Below are 19753 nucleotides of genomic sequence, written 5' to 3'. Positions count from 1 at the left end.
CTCACATATGTGGAGGCTTTTTGTCCTCAACTCATCTCCAACATGCTCAGATTCACCCTGTAGAATAGGGAAGGTGCGTGTTTGTGGGGAGAAGGGTGTGTGGTCTCTACAGTTCCCGCACCCCCGCCTCCCCGAGCCTGCAAAGCATTGCTCTCACTGTCTTAGCGACATCAGTCCTGGACAGAGGATGGCTTTCTCGCCCGCTGATAGTCACAGGCATTTGCACGTGGCATTCCGCCTAGGCCTGGAGCTTGTCAAAGGAAGTGCTGAGTTACCCAGTCCAGAGAGCTGGGGGGAGGGCCCCTGTGCACCCTGGAGCAGGGGGCCGTCACAGGGGATCATTTCTTCTGACCCTTGTTAGGCTTTTCTCCTTTTCTCCATAGCATTCTTGATTTTGAGCTCTTTTATTTCTGCCACTATTCTAAGACATTGTTCGGTGTAAGAACTCAGGAAACAAATGTGCCTTGTCCATGTGTCTGGCCTAGTGGTGGAGGGTCATGGTGGTCTTGCAGTGCTAAGCACCTGGGGATCAGGATCTTTTCCAAGAATGGCAGGTCTCCTTCCTCTCCTTGTGACAGATGGCAACAGCCTGTTTGACTCCATGGCCAGTGGGATGCGTCTGATCGTTAGCTGCATCTCCTCTTTCCTCATCCTGTCACTGCTCCTTTTCATGGTCCACCGGCTGCGCCAGAGGCGCCGGGAACGCATCGAGTCCCTGATCGGGGCAAACTGTGAGTGCCTACCCTCAAACTGGAGGCCCCACCCCAGGCTGTCACCCTTCAGGTGGGAGCAGGAGCAGGGTAGGGAAGAAATAAGACATTGACAAAACATGCCTTGGCATTCCACCCCACTCAGTCATCTGCTTCTGGGCTGAGCACGCACCTGGATCACTGGAGCAGCCAGGAATGAGACACTACGGGCATGTGGAGCAAGGGGTGTAGCCACTGTGCCAGCTCCCTGGGCGCTTCACCCTTGCCCCAAGCAGGAATTGCAACCACATGCGTTCAGTCAGTGATGTTATCCTTTCCTATGGCTTGGACCTGAGTGTAGGCCTCCAGCCAGGAGATAACTTGCCAGAGAAGTGTGGACACCTGTAGTTGGGTTAGACCACTTAGAGCGTGTGTCTCACCCACCCCAGCTGAGTTCTTTCACAGTGGGCCAGGTCCTCCAGAAGCCTCTCTGCAGTGGCCCATGTCCCTGATGGAGCTTCTGAAGTTGCTCCTGTCTTCGTGAGCAGGCCAGGGATCCCCTGCTCAGTCCCATGTGGTTAGGGCTGGGCCAGTGCACACCAGTGGAGAGGATTCAGAATCAAGGTGGCAAAAATGCTGGGGGACTGCATCTGCTGCTATGGGGACCGTAGGTGCTTCCCAGGGTGCCTGGTCAGGTGAAAGCCCCACATTATTGCAGTCCTGCTCTCATCTGGGCCAGCAAGATTCCCCCTGAGACCCTCAGTTCTCCTCAATCTGTCAGCTAGGCAAGCCCCAATGCTGTTATGGGTTAAAGAAACGCATAGTTGGAGACTTGAGCAGAAGTAGCAGGATTTCATGACAGGTTACATGTGGGTGAGGGCTAGCAATGCCCTGAAAGTGGGGACCTGGGTAGGAGACAGAACTCTTGAGTAGATAGGTGGGCACAGAACTGACACACGGAATGACTAGCACCCTTGGCCTGGGGTGGTTGGTCCAGCTTTGGAAGAGGGGAGGGTTCTGGCTCAAGAGCTATGCTGCCTTCTTAGAGTGACATGGCTCTGTTGCTTCTCTCTTTCAATTGCCCAGTGCACCACTTCAACCTGGGCCGGAGGATTCCTGGCTTTGATTACGGTCCAGATGGGTTTGGCACAGGCCTCACACCGCTACATCTTTCTGATGATGGAGAAGGTGGAACCTTTCACTTCCATGACCCTCCGCCTCCATACACTGCTTACAAGTACCCAGATCTCGACCAGCCTGATGACCCGCCACCACCCTATGAGGCCTCCATCAACCCGGACAGCGTGTTCTATGACCCTGCAGGTGCTTCCCCTGGGGAGAGGGGGCAGCATATCATCATCCACCTAGCATGTGGGACCGCAGGACTGTAAACCTCCACTTTTTTCCAGCTTTCTGCTTTCTCTTTGGTTTTCCTCTGCACCATCAGTAGGCAGTCCTTCCCAGGGTTGCATATGTGAATGACTACCAGCAGTCACCCTGCCTCTTGTCTCTCTCCCATGAACACTTGTTAGTGAGCAGCCCTCGGGGCAGCCTCAGCAGGACTCTCTGCAGATCTGGAAAACAGGCACTGGTGGTCATGGAGACCAGGCTGGCCCAGAGCTATAGGTGCCGGGTCCACCCAGAGCCAGCCCCAGGCCTGTAAGACATGTGTGCACATCTGGTGAGCTGAAGAAACACTATAATATTTTTTTTTAAAGATTTATTTATTTGTGCATACAAGAACTGGGGTACAGGTCAGAGGTACATAGGGAGTGAGAGGATTCACCAGAGACAGAGTGGGGATCAGAACAGGCAGACTGACTGAAAACACTGCTGAGGGGAGCAGCAGGCGAGACAGCAGAGGTCTGCTGTGCCATGTGGGTTAGCTCCCTGGCTGGCTAGGGATCGACCTTGTGCTGCAGTAGCTGCAGATAGCTTCATGGTGCTGAGACATAACCCCTTGCGCCACCAGGGAGGCCCCTGAAGAGACACTATTGTGACAGTGCCTCATGTTGGGAGGCATTTCTGAAGTGGGAAGAAAGTGCTGGTTCTGTGTCGTGAGGATATGAGTCTGTTGCCTGCGATATTGTGGGAAATCATTTCTCCCCAAGCATGCAGCAAACAAGGGGTGCCAGCGCCTCCCCCATTGCTCCTGGTGTGCATTGTGGATGTCCCCACGTGCTCCACCACACACAAGCACACAGCTGGTCTCCATCGTGGGCAGTTCCACACAGGCCCACAGTGCCTTACTTGCTCACACACCGGAGTAGAGTGGGCATCCAGAGACTGTTTCTGTTTGTTTATTTGATCAGCTAATCCCTCTTGTGTCACCTGCAAGGCTGAAAAGACTTCGGTTTAACCCCTGTCCTTGGAACACTGCTGTCAAAGGAGCCAGGATAGAAAGAGCTTCCTGCAAAGGATGCCATTAGGGGGCGGGGGGTTGCAGGTCCAACTCAATGGACTAGGCTGCAGGGGAGCAAATGTTTCCTAGGGCAGGCCAGCAGGATGCTGAGGCTAGGGTCCTGGGGCCTGGGGTCCCGTGCCCTGAGCTTTCAGAGAAAAGCTCCTCTGTGGTAATGAGGAGCGGGCATGCTGATATCAGTGAACTTCCAGAAAGCCTTCCTCACACCCAAGCTCTCTGCAGACACCTACATGCTTTGGGGAGATGCCTATGCTAGTTCTATCTCCTGCTTCATCCCCATATTCCAGCTGGGGCCCTTGGCCAGGCTCCTGCTCCAGGGGCCATGCACACTCTTGTCACCTGCCTACCCCAGCCTGGAATCTCCCTAATACCACATCAGGCCTGCTTTGACCCCCACTGAGTCTAAGAGGGTTTCTCCCCATCTTCTTGATTCTGGCGACCCTGTCAAAGCATGTCCTACCACACACTGTGCTTTGCTCACAACTGCCCCCCACATACATACAGCAGCAGTGGGACCATTCAGGTAGGAGTGTTTCCCACTTACATCCAGCCCACCCTCTTCCCCCAAACAGGACCCCCTACCCTGCTGACACCCCTCTGTCTCCTCCTGCAGATGATGATGCCTTTGAGCCAGCAGAGGCCAGCCCACCAGCTACAGGGGATGGTGGTGGTGAAGATACATTGCCCCAGCACCTGGAGCAGTCTCTGCCCCCAGGGACATCTCTGGCAGACCTGGAAGACTCGACTGACAGCAGCAGCGCCCTGCTTGTACCCCCTGACCCAACCCAGAGTGGGAACACGCCAGCCACAGAGGTGCTGCCAGGGGGCAGCCGCCATAGCCGCAGTCCCCTCAACACCATGGTATAAAGATGGCCTGGCCTGCAGCCCCCTGGGTGGGGAGCACCTGTCTGCTGTTTACGAGACACTGATTCCACACGAGAGACTTGAGGGCCCCTGAAAGAGCCTGGACCCAGCTGCATTGCTGCCCTCCCACCCACAGTGGTAACAGTAGACCTGCTTGTCTCCCAAGCGAGTGAACACCTGCACGAAGTCTCCTTGAGGGCTTCAAAAACATACAGAGCTTGGGTCACACTGTCTTTTACTTTTTAAATGGCAGAGTGACTAAGTTTATTCAGACCACACGTTTCAAAAGTAGGGAACAAAGGAGGCACTGTGGGCACAGGCAGGGGCTTTGGTGGGCTGCTCACTGAAGTACACCCTCCGGAAGGGCCTGCTGACCAGTCACTGAGCCCAGGGCTGCTGGAGTGCGGGCTGCCGTGGGGTGCTTCACTGGCCCCTGCACAGGAGGGCTGCTGCCAGTGCTGGATTGTGTGTGCACTGTCAGTATTTTCTGGGCCATGGGTCTCTTCCCGTGGCTGCTCTGGGGATGGCCCCCACAGGTCCAGCTGTGAACATTCAGGGTGACCCTTCCTGGACTGGGGGCTGTGGCTCTGGTACCAGACATCCAGCTCTGATGCAGGTCGGAAGGAGGTTGAACTCTATACTCCATCTTTCCAGCTGGACTCTGCAAAGCCCAGTTCTGTGCTAGGAGACCTGGCCCCACCCCATCCACTTTCTCCCCAGCATTGCTGTGCATGGTTCCCCCAGAGACAACTGGAGTTGGGCTGGGGCCCTTGGCCAGGCATGCGTGTCCTGGCCCTGGACTGTCTGCTGGGGCTCTGGGGACTGTGTTGTCTCCTGTATGCTACACTCTACAGCCCACCTCCTGTTGAGCTTGCCCTGGGCCTGGCCTGCCCCCTCCCCACTTTGTGCCATAAGGATTGTTTCCTGGGGGGGGGAGGGGTAGCTGAAATTATCCTCCTGGGCTGTGTCCATCCCCTGAAAGTCCACTTCTTGCACACCACCGCCACCGTTGGAGCCACTTGCTGGAGGCCGCATGCTCCTTCCTGTCCTCCCCAGCAGCTTGGGGGTGCTGGATACCCTGCCCCGGGGCCTTTTGATTGAGGGACCCTGTTGCCTGCTCCTGGGCAGAGGTCTTATCTCCTGACACAGGGCTTTTAGCATTTCTGAGGTTTGGAGATTACGCAGGTTCTGTGCGATTTTTAGCACATTCATATCTTTTCTACGTTGAATGTCTGCATCTTTTGTGTGTCTGTGTTTGTATGTATGTGTCCAGTGTTTGCAGGTGATGGTGGTGCACGGGAACTTGAATGCAGGAACTCGGCTATGGGGCTCCACTGTCCTGGGTCAGCTATGGCACTGAGGCGAGGCCAGGTCTGTGCTTCTGCAGAGCCCAGTGGCTTTTCCAGACCAGACGCAGTGAGGGGAGAGCTGACTTGACGTGGGTGTTCTGTGCTGCTCTGTGGTAACAGAGCTCATTCAGTTCTAAGTGAGTTCTCACATTCTGGTTGGAAACCCATTTTGTTCTTCCGGTATGGAGTAAGATTCTTGAATTGCCCCAGCAGACGTGACTTTCATCCCCAAAACTGGCCGGAGGTGAGTTTTGTCATTTAACTGCCTCTGGGCTTAATAATCATGGGAGCCAGAGTGCTATGGGGCTGCCCATGCCTAGCAGGCCACACACTCTTTGCTGAAGTGACACTCCTTTAAAAATGGCATCCTGGGAATGTGTGCCCCATGTTGGCTACTGAAAACAAAGTGGGAGGCATGTTGAGCCTCCAGGGTGCTGGGTGCAGGGCAGCTAAGTTCTGAAGCAGCCACTAGAGGCTTTGTTGGTGCCAGGGCAGGGTCCCAAGTGTGCCTGCTTTGGAGTATCCACCCTGGGGGAGCTTCAGCGGGGTCTGTCCCTGATAGTCCAGGGTCCGTCCTAGCTCCCTTTTCTCTGCCCCAGGCTTCAGAACTGTGAGTACAGGACAGGGCAGCTGGCACCAAATGTGTGGGATGGGGGTTGACTTCCTTGGGGACTGAAGGACTGCAGGGACAGTGAGGTGTGTGGAAGGCACTGAAGGAGGCATGACCTGCAGCAGACAGAGGATGGGGCTGCTTCTGGAGACTGGGTGTCTGTCCAGGGCCTTTCAGCTGACTCCCTTGGGCTGCGCAGAAGTGCTGTGTACAGCACCGCTCCACACCCTCACTTGCTGCTTGGGACCTGAGCTCTGCTGGAAGGTGATTGTGACAGGAAAACTGGAGAGACTCTAGCTGTCCTCGGCCTCCGGTCCAGACACCCTCTTTGTAAGATCTGATTGTGCTCCATGGTCTGATGAGAATCCAGAGGCCAGCCCTGGCTGAGCCTTGTGCCCTTGTGAGAGACTGGGCCCTGCGCACTCCATGCACACTAGGCCCCGGACCTGCCTGGGGGGCGGGGGGAGTAAATACTGTACATTGTCTCAATGCCTGTTTGTTATGTTTTCACTAAGGGTTTTTAGTTTGGGTTTATTTTTGGTTGGGTTGGCACTAATCTTTTTCTTAAGATGCTGTGAGAACCATTTCATCCAAATGCCAAATAAACTTGTGTTCTGGAAGAGGTGTGCAGATTCCTTGGTGTGACCAAAGCAGGAGTGGGAGGCTCCAGCCAAGTTGGGGCCAGGTCACAAATGGGTGGACTGAGTAGTGGTACCATCCATCTGTGGAAGCCAGAGGCAGCTGAGGGGCTCTGAGAAAAGTCCCCTATTCTCCAGCAGTTGTCCTTCCCAGTCTCCCACTTTGTGATGCTGAAGGATTCAGCCTTGGGTGGGCTTCAGCTTTGCCTTCTTAACCCATCCTCCTGGCCAGTGTGCTCCACCGCCAGATCACCAAGGACTGTGGCTAGGAAAGGAACTAGTGAGTCCCTTGGCAGGACTAGGAACTTTAAGGAGGTGGCCCCTCATCTCTAAACACATCTGCTGAACAGTGGTGCTGGTTGCCTTGAGTGAGTTCAGCACCAGGGACAGTGCTCCACAGGTTAGAGGCTGTCTCCCCCAAGGTTGAAAGAGCCTTGGCACTCACTTGCGATTTAAGGGAAGCTGATACAGATGTACCCGTATTGCAGTTTCCAAAACCTGCCTGCCTAGTTGTGCTTACTTAAAGTGTGTGGATACAGAGTCCTTTCCAGACAGAGTACTTTTTCTCCTGGCCACTCTTAAGGGGTGGAGAAGCGGAGCACATGGACTCAGACCACAGCCTAAAGTCTGCTGCTGTGAAGAGGGGTGGCCCAGGGCAGGGCTCATGTCACACTGGCTGGGTGGTGGGAGGCACAAATAGGAGGGAGGCTATGATCTTGAAGGCCCAAGACCCACCTTCACTGAGCCTTCCCCACTGCAGTCTACAAATCAAGGACACTAGAATCCAGGGTGCCTTCCCTCTTGAACGTCCATCCTTGCAGGTGGCTTCACAGCCCTTCCTGGGCCCCAGCCTTTGTTTCATAGTCTCAAGTCATAAAACCGGCCCCTAGGCTTATTTGAGGGTATCTGTAAAGCGTCACACTTAGGTAAAAATGCTGGTGGTTGTTGCAGCCACAGCCACCTTGCGGCCCTGGGTTTGTGATCTAGAGTTGGCAACTCCACCTTCCCTGTTCCAGACCTTTACTGGCACTGCCCCTTAGTGGTGGCCAGCCCTAGAGCCCACAGGTCCTGGGTTCTTAGCCCTGCCCAGCCCTCACTCTAAGAGGTAAACAGCAGCCTTGCTGGCCACCTTGCCCACCACCCTTTCCACTCCTCCCCAGCTGCAGCCACTGCTGCACCATGTTTCCGAGGCAGGCACTCGCCTTCGCTGTGCCTCTCGTGACGTGTGGCCCCAAAGAGTAAGCACCAAGACTGCCCATTTGAGCTCAAACCCACCCTCTCTGGCCATTCCCCCTTAAGTCCTGCCACTGAGGGTTTCTGTGGGGGAGGAGATACTGGGGTTATAGCTATAGGGGAGAGGGATCTGTGCTGGACTCAGCCCACTGCCCACTATCCTCAGGCACTTGCTGCTGCTACTTGGCCAGACTCAAAGTGAGGTGAGGACAATGTCAGGGTGCATGGACTCAGTGTGTTTCCCATGGTCACCAGACAGTGCTGCAAGTGTGCCCAGAAGGAGGTCTACACACCATGCTTCTCTGCAGAGGAGGCACAGAATGGGCTGCAGTGATGGGTACTAGGCAGCACACATGTGACTGCCCTCTAAGGCATGTCAGGATCCATGGCTACTGTGACCTCCAGTCCTGCTATGTGTACCAACCTGCTTGAATCAGGCTGGGCCTGTAAGCCTGTCAGTGTAGCTGGCCCATGTGTGAGCAGGTCCTAGAGGTCCCCAGCTGGGTGGGTAACTGCCAGGGAACAGATCCTTCCACCCTACTTCCCTCTTGGGCGGTCTGCAGGTGACTATGTCAGAGTGTGACCTGTGTGGTACCTGCCTCTGTGATGGTGTTGCAAGCATTGTGACCAGGCCAGGTTGGAGAGGGAGAGCATTGCCAGTGGTGATCTGTCCAGGTGTTGGGGCGGGGGGTAGGGGGTAGGATTTTCTGAGTCTGGGCTCTTCTCTGACTATGTGTGAGAGGGAGGGGCCCCCTTCCTCTCTGTATCCTCAAGTCCACCCTACAGATCCCAGACCCACCTACTGGAAGGAGATGGCCCTTGCCTGTGGGGTTTCAGCCCAGACCCATATCAACACCCACCTTTCCCTGGTCCAGTGGCACCCTGCTGTGGACACCTCCTCCCAGGCTATGACTCAGCACCTCCAGGTCCATGGGCCCTGGAGAATGATGGCTCTAAGGGTCAGTAATCTGGAGTCAGGACTCCCCACAGATAGGGACAGTTACCCCCTGAAGGAGGTAGGAACACACACACACACACACACACACACACACACACACACAGGGTTTAGAGCCTCCCACTGGAGATGAGATGACATACAGGGGTCAACATACAGGACTCACTCAGGGGGTCAGGAACCTCCACAATGTCACTGACCCTCACGGTGGGTTAAGAACTTCTACATAAGGATCAGACCCATGTATGAACCAAAATCTCCCCAAGTGACTCAACACAGTGATCAAGATACCCGCAACAGGGGCCAGGAATCCTATTAATGGCCTCCATCACCCCAGAGTTGGCCAGAAATCAACTATCTCACATCAGCAGGACCCGCAGAGTAGTCATAACCCCCACAGTCACACAGGGGTGGCAGTCAGAACTCAGCAGCACGCCCTGTGGCCTAACAGCAAGAGGTGGGTGGATGGGGGAGATCAAGGGTGTCATGCTCTCACCTTAAGTGCTGCCCCTACAAGGACACTGGCCCACAGAGCTACTTAGAGACATGGGACACAGGGCTGCCCCTGCCTACTGGGCACTGCAGCTATACTTGCATCGGGGAGGACCCGGGGAAGAGGCTTAGGGCACAACACAGCTGGCACAACCACCCCACGGAGGTGGGCTCTGGTGTGGGGTAGAGGGGAATGCCCCATGAAGGCTAGGGGCAAGGGAGCTGGACACCTCCCTAAGTCTATGCCTCCCCACAGACATGTGGTCCACATGACATGTCCCAGGGCCTGGGGGGGGTGCACAAGGTCACCCTGGTGGACTGACAGTGCTGGCCACGCTGTTGACAGGAGCGCCACATGCCACAGCCTCTGCAGCACAAGTTCGATCCCCTGGCCGGCCAGGGAGCAACCCACATGGTGTAGCAGACCTCTCCTGCCTCGCCCGCTGCTCCTCTCAGCAGTGTACTTTGGTCAATCTGCCTGTTCTTTTCCCTACTCTGTCTCTGGTGAATCCTTTCACCCCCCACACCTCTGGCCTGTACCCCAGCTCTTGTATGCATAAATAAATCTTTTTAAAAAAAAAAAAAGTGCCACATGACTCCTGTCAGTGAGAGGAAGGAGTTATGTGACTCCTGCCTCCCAGAAACAGCTCCGAGGAGGTCTGCACAATGATCAGGGTAGTCTGGGGAGTCCCAGGGGGTGGGTGGGGGAAGGAACTGGGGATTTACAAGGTTTATAGAATTTAAATAGTTCTGTGAGAAGATTGGGCCAGTAGGACGTCATTGATCTGCAGGTAACTGTGGGTGACCCTACCCCAACAGGTCTCCCAGATTCCCCCACTGGGAGCCTACTCTCCCCAGGACCCTTCTTAGAGTCCTCCCCTTTGAAGACTCCCCTGCTCAGAGCCCTTCTCACTTGGATCCCCTCCCAGAAGTGAACTCAGACTTCTCCACCCTTATGTTGGAACTGAAGAACCCAGTGAGGAGCCCCTATGTGGCCCCCCAGCTGGGGTGTATTGGGCCACAAAGAAGTCGGAACCAATTCTGTCTCCCTGCCACTGCCCAGCAGTTTCTTTGAATCTGGCTTACAACTTCCTTCTGGCCTCACTGCTGCCTGGCATGCTGGGCCTTGCCTACTACTACTACTGCTCATCCGGGTCCCTGGTTATGCCCACTGAGAACCTATGGTGCTCTGGACAGTCTTCATGGATGTGCTAACAATTGGGCAGGCATGTGAGGCTGCCAGCCCTTCCCTGAGTGCTGCTGCCCTCCTCCCTCCTTCCCCACCATCCTCTTATCTTCAGGTTGCCCCCACCTGGTTTGCCCCTGCCCCCCCACCACTCACAGAGAACTGCCCAAAGCAGCCCATCTCTGGGCACATCTTGGCCTCTCCTGGTGCTTCCATCCATATGGCAGGCCTGTCCCCCACCCCCATCTTGCCCTGTTAGCCCGATGGGCTCTGGCAGGGTGCCCAGGACTCAGATGAGACATTATTTCACAAAATAAATGATGCAGAGTGACGCTGGTCTTTTATGGTTGGGGGTTGGGCATGGGGGGAGTGGGTGTGACTGGGCGCACTGCCTCTCCCACAGAAGCAAGTATGAGGACTCAGTGGGTCTGGCCACACAACCCAGAGGTCCTAAGTCCCTTCCCCCACCTCACCACAGCCAGCCTCAGACCCCCATCCAGAGTCCCTGGACTTCCAGCAGATCACTCTCAGAGGGCAGGGTGCCCTCCCAGGCTACATTTCTGTCTGAAGTCCCCTGATTGGATGGAAGGAAAAAGCTAGCAAGCCTTAGAAATACCACCTACTAAAGTCTAAGTTTGTACATTTTATTTAAAAATAAGCTGACCCAAGGAAAGGTGTGTGATTAAATGATGATACAGGTACTTTCCCCAAGGCCAGGAAGAGAGAAGCTGCTGGTTCCAGGCTTTGCTACATGCTGCACTGGTTGGGTGTGTCTTGGTGAGAGGGACAGCTGGTGAAGGGGCTGTCCGACGCGAAACCATGCTAGGTAACACTCCGGGAAGTGAGACTATGGCATCTGAGGGTAGGGAGACACTTTCTGGAGACACTCATGTCCAGGTGACTGCCTGTGGTGAGGCTAAGTTAAGGTGTAAGTGTCCTTTGGTGTCACTATTCAAAGCAAAACTAAAGAGCCCAAGGAACACTGAAGAGATGTGCTGTCACACAGTCCTCTCCAGTGAGCGGGTCACTGTGGGGTGAAGCTGGCCGGGGTCTGGCTGCCGTCCTGAGTGATGCTGTGTCCAGATGACAATGTCCCAGCCGCTCGGTTTCCTGGTGTCTGTTGCTTCATGCGTAGGGCTCACCCTCTACTCCAGTGCATGTAGGCCCTGCCTTCTCCCCAAGACTCTTAAAGAAAAAGAACCAACCAACCCTGCATCCCCTCCCGCGAGGCTGTGGATTCCTGCGGTGGCAGGCCCTTGGGCTCTCCCTGCTGCCCTGCCGAGCTGACTTGCCTGTGGCTCAGAGTCGTACCCAGCTCTAAGGCCAGAAGGGACGCCCCCTCTCCTGCAGCCCAGATCCAGTGTCCAGCGGTGATCGCCGAGCCTCTCGGTCAGCCACGCTCCCTCAGCCTCTGCCCATCCCGCGCCTCACACCGCAATCCCGGAGCACTCACTGGCGGTGTCGAGATTCGCTCCAAGCCGCTCCACGAGAGGGGAGGGTCTGTCCACTCGCCCAGCCGCGGCGCCTCCAGAATCTGGCCTCTGAGCAGCCCGGCTCCGTCTCCTTCAATCCCCGCCGCCCTGCAGGGCCCCGGACGGCACCGGCGTCTTCTTGAAGTTCTTCCGGCCCGGGGCCCGGTTCGCGCTTCCGTCTGCTGGGCCGTTCGGGGCGTCATCGGGAGGCCCGGACACCGCGGTCAGGGCGTTCACGGTGCCGAGCGCCCGCAGCAGGGCCTGGCCGCGGGGCGCCGCGCGGAGAGGAGCGCGGGGCTCGCGGCGGGCGGGCAGCGGCGGGGGCGGGGCCGGCAGCAGAGCGCGCAGGGCTTCCAGCTCAGCCCGGAGCTCCGCGCGCAGCGCCTCGAGCCCCGCGCCCAGCTCGGCGCGCACAGCCGCCAGGCCCTCCTGCAGCCGCCGCTCGCTCACCTCCAAGACGCCCGCGGGGTAGGTGGCCCCGCCGCGCGGCTCCCCGCACACCGAGCACACGGACCCGCTGCTGCGCGCGGCGGCCCGCTCTCCCGGCCCCGCCTCGCCGGCCCCGGCCCCGGCCGCCGCGCGCTCCACCAGCCGCAGCAGCCGGGGCCCGTCCGCGCGCGCCGCCGCCTCGGCCCGGAGCTGCCCCCGCAGGCGAGCCAGGCGGCCCGGGGCACGGACCTCTTCAGAGACCGGCCCGTTGGGCTGCGGCCCGTGGTCCCGCCCCCGCGCTCCCGCGCGCCGCAGAGCCTCGCTCGCACCGTACGCGCTGCGCGCCTGGACCCACGAGCGCCCGGGAGCCGCCGCCATTTGCACCGGGACCGGCACTGCCGCAGCCACCCGCGCGCCACCTGGCCCGGAGCCCCAGGCCGCAGCCTAGCGACCGATGGGACCCGGGGGACCAGCCGTGGAGAGGGCACCCGGGACGGCTGTGGGAACGAGGGAGGCCTGGGGGATCGAGCCTGGGGCCCGAGGAACCCTGGCAAGGCTGCTCGGGGAGATGCAGCCCCCAGGGCACTCCAAGTGGTGAGGCCAGCAGGCCTGAATGTTTAAGACTTGCCCGCTGGGACCACTCTGTCTGGGGGTTGCAACATGGAGTTGAACTGGCTTCTAAGCAGAGGTGACAGGGTGTGTGGAGCGAAACCCAGGCCCCGGCCGGGTCAGGAACTGAATTCCCATCCTGTATTCCCTACCACTACCCGTAAAAGTCAGATGGCAGGTGACATGGAGCCTGCAGCATCCTCACTGGCTCAGACTCTCCTTCAGAGGCGCAGTCCAGGACATGCCTCACAGCTGCAGGAATCCTGGTCATGGGCACTTGCACTCCCGCTGCCTCCCTGGTCTTGGTTGCTCTCCACTGTGCACCTAACCTCAGGAGGCCGTGGGGGGCTCGCAGCGCTCACAGTGTGTCCCCACGTTTTCTTTAGCTTCCTCTAGCTAACGACCTTCTTCACCCCGCTGGGCTGTGGCATAGGCTATTTCTCCTTCTAGGATGACCCCATCACCCCCCCAATTGCCTGATACCTCCCTCTTATCCTGCTTAGTACAGCAGCCTTCCTTGACCACCCACTCCCAGCAGGTAACTCAGACCTCCCGCAATACACGGCCATCCTCACAGTGATATTGAGTGGTTCTATGTTCTCTGTCCACCAGAATCCGTGGTAGGGTCCCCGAGACTGGGTCCCCAACATGCCTAATGTTGGGTGGAGGTGATGGGCGAATGAATCTAGGCCCAGAGTCTGGGTGGAGCTGCCTTCCCCCTACCCCCAACGAATTCACCCAGTCCACCTCCTCAGCCCTCATCACCATCCCTGCTGGATTTTTTTGTCCCAGGCACCTTCTCACCATCTGTGGGAGCCTCTTGCCACTGTATCCCCTTCTTTCTCACCCAGGTGCCCTCATGCTGCCCATGCTGGTCACAGGAACCTGGGCAGTATACTGTGGGCCCCTCTGGAGGGCTGTGTCCCCCCATCCAGCATGTTGTTCTCATTGTACCCCAGGGGCTAGTTAGGACTCTGGGTGCCCTGGGGCCTCCCCAATAAATTGTGGGAAGGGAGGGCCTGACATGGATCCAGGCTGGTAAGACAACCGCTGGGACCTGTGTCCCCTGGGCTTGCGGGGGCCTAGTGGTCCATGTAGCTCTGTGTGAGAGAGCAAGCTGTGTCTCTGGCAGCCCTGGCCTCAGGCCACTGTAAAGAAACCTGAGTCCCACATTTATCCATTCACTCATTTGTTTGCTGTTGCCTGGTGCTCTGGAAGTTGGGGGGCAGTAAGAATTTGGCATGCTGTCAACCCCTCAGACTCCCCCATGCCTGCTGAGTCACCCGCCCCACTGGAACTTCTAGCATCTGGCTCTGCTGATCCCTAGAGCCTCGTTAACCAACCCCCCTCCCCAATAATTAAAATACTGCTGACAAAAGAGCCCTGGCTCCCTCCCCAGGACTGCTGGAGCAAGGCGTTGCAACCCAGGACTCAGCTCTCTCTCAACCTCCCCAGTGAGATAAGGGAAGCCCGTAAGATGCAAGAGGGGAGTTAAGAGGGGCCGGAGAGGGTGCAGACCATGGGTATGGATGTGAGCTCCAGGACGGCGATACAGAGGTGGATGGAGAGAGGCTGCACTGCATGTTACACTGTCTCTCACCAGGTTGGTGGAGGAGCTGCCATACAACAAAGCCTTTGCAGTGATGAGACAGGGCAAGCTAGGGTTATTAGGCAGTTTTAGGACAGTGCAAGAGGGGACCTTTGAAGAATTCAGGAAGGCTTCAGAGATAAGGACGAGCAAGGAAATGAAACCAGTTCCACTGGGAAAAACAAACATCCCAGCACCACAGATAATCTTGTTAAGGATGGTCCTGGTTTTCTTCAGATGAGAAGATAAAGTGTAAAGATGCTCACCGGGAGGGCTAGACCATAAAGATAAAAATAAAACAAATGGGGAGAGACAGACCTGTTAGATAAGGAATGTGAAGATCCCCCACTCAGTAGCAAATTAAGTGAGACAGCCAAAAACTGACCAATCACAGAGAGACTGGTGGAGCTTTAGAATAATGAGGGAAAAAAAGGTCTATATTCCCTGAGACACAATTCCACTTTGGCTTCCTTGCCCCTCCCAGGCCTGGTTCCCTGGCCTGGGAGTCCCACTTTATTTCTGTTCTTTTTCTTCTCAATAAACTTTTTCTAAACAAACCTGCCTCTTCTCGTTTGCTTGCCTGAGCGTCTGCGAAGTTCCTGCTGCAGCTTCGTGAGACACCAACCCGTGGGGGGTCTAGCGGCTGGGGCTCAGCGCTGCCCTGCTGCCCTGCAGCCTGAAATCCGATCCTGGCTGGGAGACTAGGCCTGACAATTCCGGCATCAGTGAGGGGTTCAGGGTCCTGCAGGGGCTGCAGATGTGGGGTCACAGCTCACTAGAGGAGCCCAAAGCCATGGCCATAAAGCTGGATTGCACTGGAGCAAGCGTAGAGTAGGAAGGGAGCCCTGGGTGCCCTGAAAGGCCTGGAGAAGGGCAGCAGCTATGCTGGGGAAGGGCAGCAGGCAGGTGTGATCAGCAAAACCCTGAGCCCTTGAGGCTAAGTGTGGTGGGGGCTGAGAAGTAGGTCCTGGTGACCTGGCTGAGCTTCATAGAGGGCAAGGCAGAAGCTGGAGAATCGGAGAGAGCAGAGGTGGGTGTAGTCCCTTCTGAAGGGACAGGGCAAGAAGCAGGGGCAGAGCTGCTGGAGGCAGGGGTGGGCTGCACACAGGCCTGAGCTCCTCATAGCCCAGGCTGCCCTGCAGTTCCCCGCACATAGGAGCTGAAAGGAGGCAGAGAAGGGGTTCTATGCCAGTGCTGGGGGGCGGCCAGCTGTGTCTGTAGGAAATCAAACTCTTGGGGCTGTCCTCGCCTAGCTCTGTGCATTCAGGCCAGCCCTCTCTCTGGGAGCAGGTTCAAGCAGGCCCGATGGGCCATTAGGCCTTGCTACTCCTTAGCTCATTGACAAGCACGCTCTTCTTCACTGTTGCTGTTAAGCCCTGGCAACCACCTAAAGAGGTTTTGTCTCCCAGAGCCTGGGGGCAGTGGAAGCAGTGGGAGAGTTCTTTAGGCAGGGCCAAGCTGGTTTTACCTGTCCTGGTAGCCTCAGAAGGGGGAGGGGGGAGGGAGGGGAACAGGGGATGAAACTCACTTCTCATCACCAGGGAGCATCCAGAGACAGATCCTCTGGATCCTGAGAGATTAGAGTGAGGGTCTTTTTCTTCTCCAGCACACCAAGTCCTGGTTTGCCTGGCTCCCCGTGAAGGTGTGTGTGGAGATGCGGTTGGAGGTCCCTGAAGCTGGCCTGGCAGTAGGTGGATTCTGTGGTGATGGAGCAGGACAGGCCTGAGCAGTACAAGCCTGAGCAGGGAGCTGGAGATGCCCTCTCTGCAGGCTACAGGGGCAGAGCTTCCTCCAGTGGGGAGTGGGGAGGAAGGTGTGCCCTAAAAGACTTGCTTCCCCAGCCCCCTTAGTGGGTGGGCTGTTAGTCTTAGAGCTGGTCCTGGAGCAGAAGTGGGCTAATGGTCTAGGGTGGGGCAGCTTCTCTCCACTCTGGCCAAGGACCTCAGGCCTGCTGCAGTAGCTGACAGGTTGGTCCTCGGGAAGGCAAGGAAGTGGGCTTGGTTGGGGCCTGGAACCCACAGCCTGGGCTTTTGGGAAGGGAAAGGCTATGGTGTCTTGTGGGTCTCCAGTGGACATAAGCTGGCAGGTTTGATTTGGGTTATTGCTCAGGAAATGGTTCTGTTGGTTTGTCCTGCCTCCTGGCCCTCTGGCAACCTGTGATGCCCTGCCTGTTTCCTCACCTGTCAGAGCCCAGAATGTCTTTACTGGCCAGGAGATGTAAGTGTGGCATAGGCTAAGGGTGTGCCATGGCCAAGGGAGGCCTGACACCTGAAAGGCAGTCTGTCTACACTGGGAGACCCTGCCGCCTAGACCCCTCAACTGCTGGTAGCTCCTCATTGACAGGGACTAGAAAGGGAAGAGACTCACTCCAGTTCTTACTGCAAAGGCCTGGTCTCCCTGGGGGAGCTGGACTTAGGGCACAGCTTCCCCTGAACACTTCTTGCCTGCCAGGCCCTGCAAGAAAGCCCTGGCCTCCGGTGGTTCTGGCTACCCAGATAGCCCCTGGAGACCTTCCTGAGGCAGGTAACTCTGCAGGGGGCAGCTCATTATCCAGTAATGACCTTGCATGACCTCAGGAATGAGCTCATTACTTGGTGATGACCTTGTTTGTCTGGTCCTGGCATCAGCAGCCCTAGAATGCCTGGCCTGTGTGGTTCTGACCAGTCCAGGACTTAGTCCTCAGTTTCCCAACCTGAGAGAGACAGGGCATTAGGCCTGCCAGCATCTGTGTGTGTGCCCTGAGGACCCTGCCTTGGCTCCCAGTGACACAATCCTGGGGTTTTTGACTGTCTAGATTCACAACCTCAGGCCAGTAAGTCCTTTAACTGTTCTTGCCTCACTCTCTTACCCACAGATGGAACAAATGATGGTCCGTGAGAGGCAGAGTGGGGAAGCTGCCTTGAAGGTGCATGCCCTGCCCACGAAGCTGCCCCTTCTCCTACCAGCTGGACTTGGCGTCTCCATGTCAAGGCCATCCTCACGACCACTGGGGAGGGACCTCCTCCTGTTACTCTTGGTGAAGTTGGCTAGGAGGGGGGTCTTGGGCTGGACCAACTTTTGCCTCAAGATCCTCTCCACCTCCCTGTGGCCTAAGGTCACTTGTCTGTCCTCCTCTTCTCTGCTCTCAACAGCAGCAAAATAACTGGCCACGCCCTCCTGGTGACCCCAGACTTGCACTTCTAGCCCAAAGCCTGCCCCCTGGACTCAGCTGCTGCACTCCCACCTGCCTCACTTCTCTGGGCCTGGGGTTTCATCCTCACCTTCCCAGAGCAAACCTGTTAGTTTGATTAGGACCCCCTGCCCAATATCCTGCACAGGATCTTCATCTCTCTCCTGCAGCCTGGAGCCCTGTGCCCACCCTGGGGTGTGGACCTGCCCTCTCGTGGCACTCTTCCTCTGGCTCCACATGCCATTAGCTCCCCACCTCCGTATCTGTGTACTGCCTGCTCCCTCAGCCTCAGGCTAGTACATACCCCTCCTAGGAGAACCTTACCTGAGCCCTGGAGCACATCTCCCTGCTGCCCCTGCATCTTTCTACCTGCACTCACGACGTGGAGTGGTGGGGGGCCCTGGTCTCTGCCCCCCTTTACACTTGACTTTCACGAGGGCAGCATGGTCCAGAAAAGTGCCTGGCCTTTGTAGGCACATTCTAAGTACTTAGCCACTGTCAGTGAGTGGTGTCTGCTTTGGCATGAGTTCACACCTGACTGGAGGGGGCTCACGATAGGCCCAGCTGGAGGTGCAGCTATGTCTCAGTGTCCCTGCTGAGGATGGCCTAAGGAGGGATGGGGTCCTCAACAGCCTGATCCCAGGGGTTCCATGCCATGCCAGCCCTCAACAGTTCCCTCCCCTCCCCTTCTACAGCAGAGGTTGTGCCCACTTCTGTGGCACTGTACACTCGCCCTGTCACTGACGAGTGGCAGGGGAGGGAATGGGTTGGTGTCGGGGCAATGAGGGGGTAGAAGACCACACATGAGTAATAAGGGGCGGAGGGGGCATTTATGGAGTGAGCAATGTCATTCCAGGCATGTCATGTCACGCCCATGACACTGAGTCCCGTCTGAGCCCTTTTAACTTGTGGTAGGGGAGGGATATGTGGGAGCACTGGTGTAGACCTCACTTCATGATTTGAATCATGTCATTATCAGACATTCATGTACACACTTTTAACTGACATCCACATGAAAGGCTTTCCTCTACATTTATACAGTCATGCTCTGCTTAACAACATGTCTGTCAACAAGGGACTGCATATCCATGGGTGAGCCCTCTACATAGAGCCTAGGTGTGTTGTGGCTATGCCATCTATGTTTATTAATTACACTCTGACATTCACACAGTGATGAAATTGCCTAACAACACGTCTCAGAATGTCTCCCTTTCATTAAGTAATGTATAACTGTATTTTTCAGTTGTATGTTTAACGTAATATATAATAACACAAAAAATACTATGCAATATATATGCAGGATAAAGGCATAAAACATAGCAACTACCTGTGAACCAACTACCCAGCCCAGGAACTACCCCAGGAAGTAACACTGACTTGTTCCCTTCTAAGATTTATCCACATTGTTGCTGTGTATCTTGTTGTTCATTTTCACCACTGTATAATATTCCAGGTGATTTATTCATGGATGTTTATTCATGGGTCCAGGGGGCAGTTTTATACATGGATGTTTTTAGTCATTAGTATTTTTGTTTTGTTTTTATTATGCTATAACTAGCTGTGCTCTTGTGGACAGTTTTGTACCATCTCCTGAGACCCATATACAATAATTCCTCACTGGAAAAAAAAAAGTTAATAAAAAAAGAATTTCTCAACAGAGCATATTGAAAAGTAGAACTGAGGGGTTTAGTCACTCCATGTAAATTTTTGAGAAAATACCAAATTGTTCATGAATACTCACCCTCACTGGCAGTTTATGGGGCTCTCCAGATACAGGTCCTACCATTGGCACTGACTGAATTCTTGCATTTTGCTAACCAAGTGGGTGTCAAATGACATTTCTCTGTGTTCAGATTTCGTGTTTCCTTAATTGCAGGTGAAGTTCCACATCTTTTCAAGTGCTCATTCACCATTTTATTTAAAAGCATTCAGTCTAACACAGAGTTAATTTTTGTGCTAGGTGTGAGATTGGTATCCATATTGTGTTTTCCATTGGATAATGGGTAATTGCAGAAGAAGTTCAGATTTCTCACTTTGTCTCTTAATCT

The 19753-nt window shown here is 55.8% G+C and overlaps 2 protein-coding genes across 5 annotated transcripts in view; one reads left to right on the top strand and one right to left on the bottom strand.

Moving 5' to 3' along the window:
• Positions 1 to 3978, top strand: part of DGCR2 (DiGeorge syndrome critical region gene 2) — a gene marked incomplete at both ends in the record, with an annotated part of 74053 nt that extends 70075 nt beyond the window's left edge. For all 4 annotated transcript variants that reach the window (XM_084244918.1, XM_084244919.1, XM_084244916.1 and 1 more), the window contains 3 exons: positions 579 to 731; positions 1776 to 2012; positions 3725 to 3978. In XM_084244918.1, the coding sequence (XP_084101044.1) occupies positions 579 to 731; positions 1776 to 2012; positions 3725 to 3978 (644 nt within the window). The remainder of the gene's footprint in view (positions 1 to 578; positions 732 to 1775; positions 2013 to 3724) is intronic.
• Positions 3979 to 11927: 7949 nt separating this feature from the next.
• Positions 11928 to 12717, bottom strand: FAM246C (family with sequence similarity 246 member C; the record flags this gene model as incomplete). Its single annotated transcript, XM_084244728.1, has 1 exon — positions 11928 to 12717. The coding sequence occupies one exon, from the start codon at positions 12715 to 12717 to the stop codon at positions 12004 to 12006; it is 714 nt and encodes a 237-aa protein (XP_084100854.1). The 3' UTR covers positions 11928 to 12003.
• Between the last annotated feature and the right edge of the window lie 7036 nt (positions 12718 to 19753).

This window comes from Talpa europaea (genome assembly GCF_964194135.1).
Source record: "Talpa europaea genome assembly, chromosome: 10".
In the NCBI taxonomy this organism is placed as follows: domain Eukaryota; kingdom Metazoa; phylum Chordata; class Mammalia; order Eulipotyphla; family Talpidae; genus Talpa; species Talpa europaea.
Note: the sequence above shows the minus strand (reverse complement) of the source record. Positions and strands in the feature narration are given on the sequence as shown.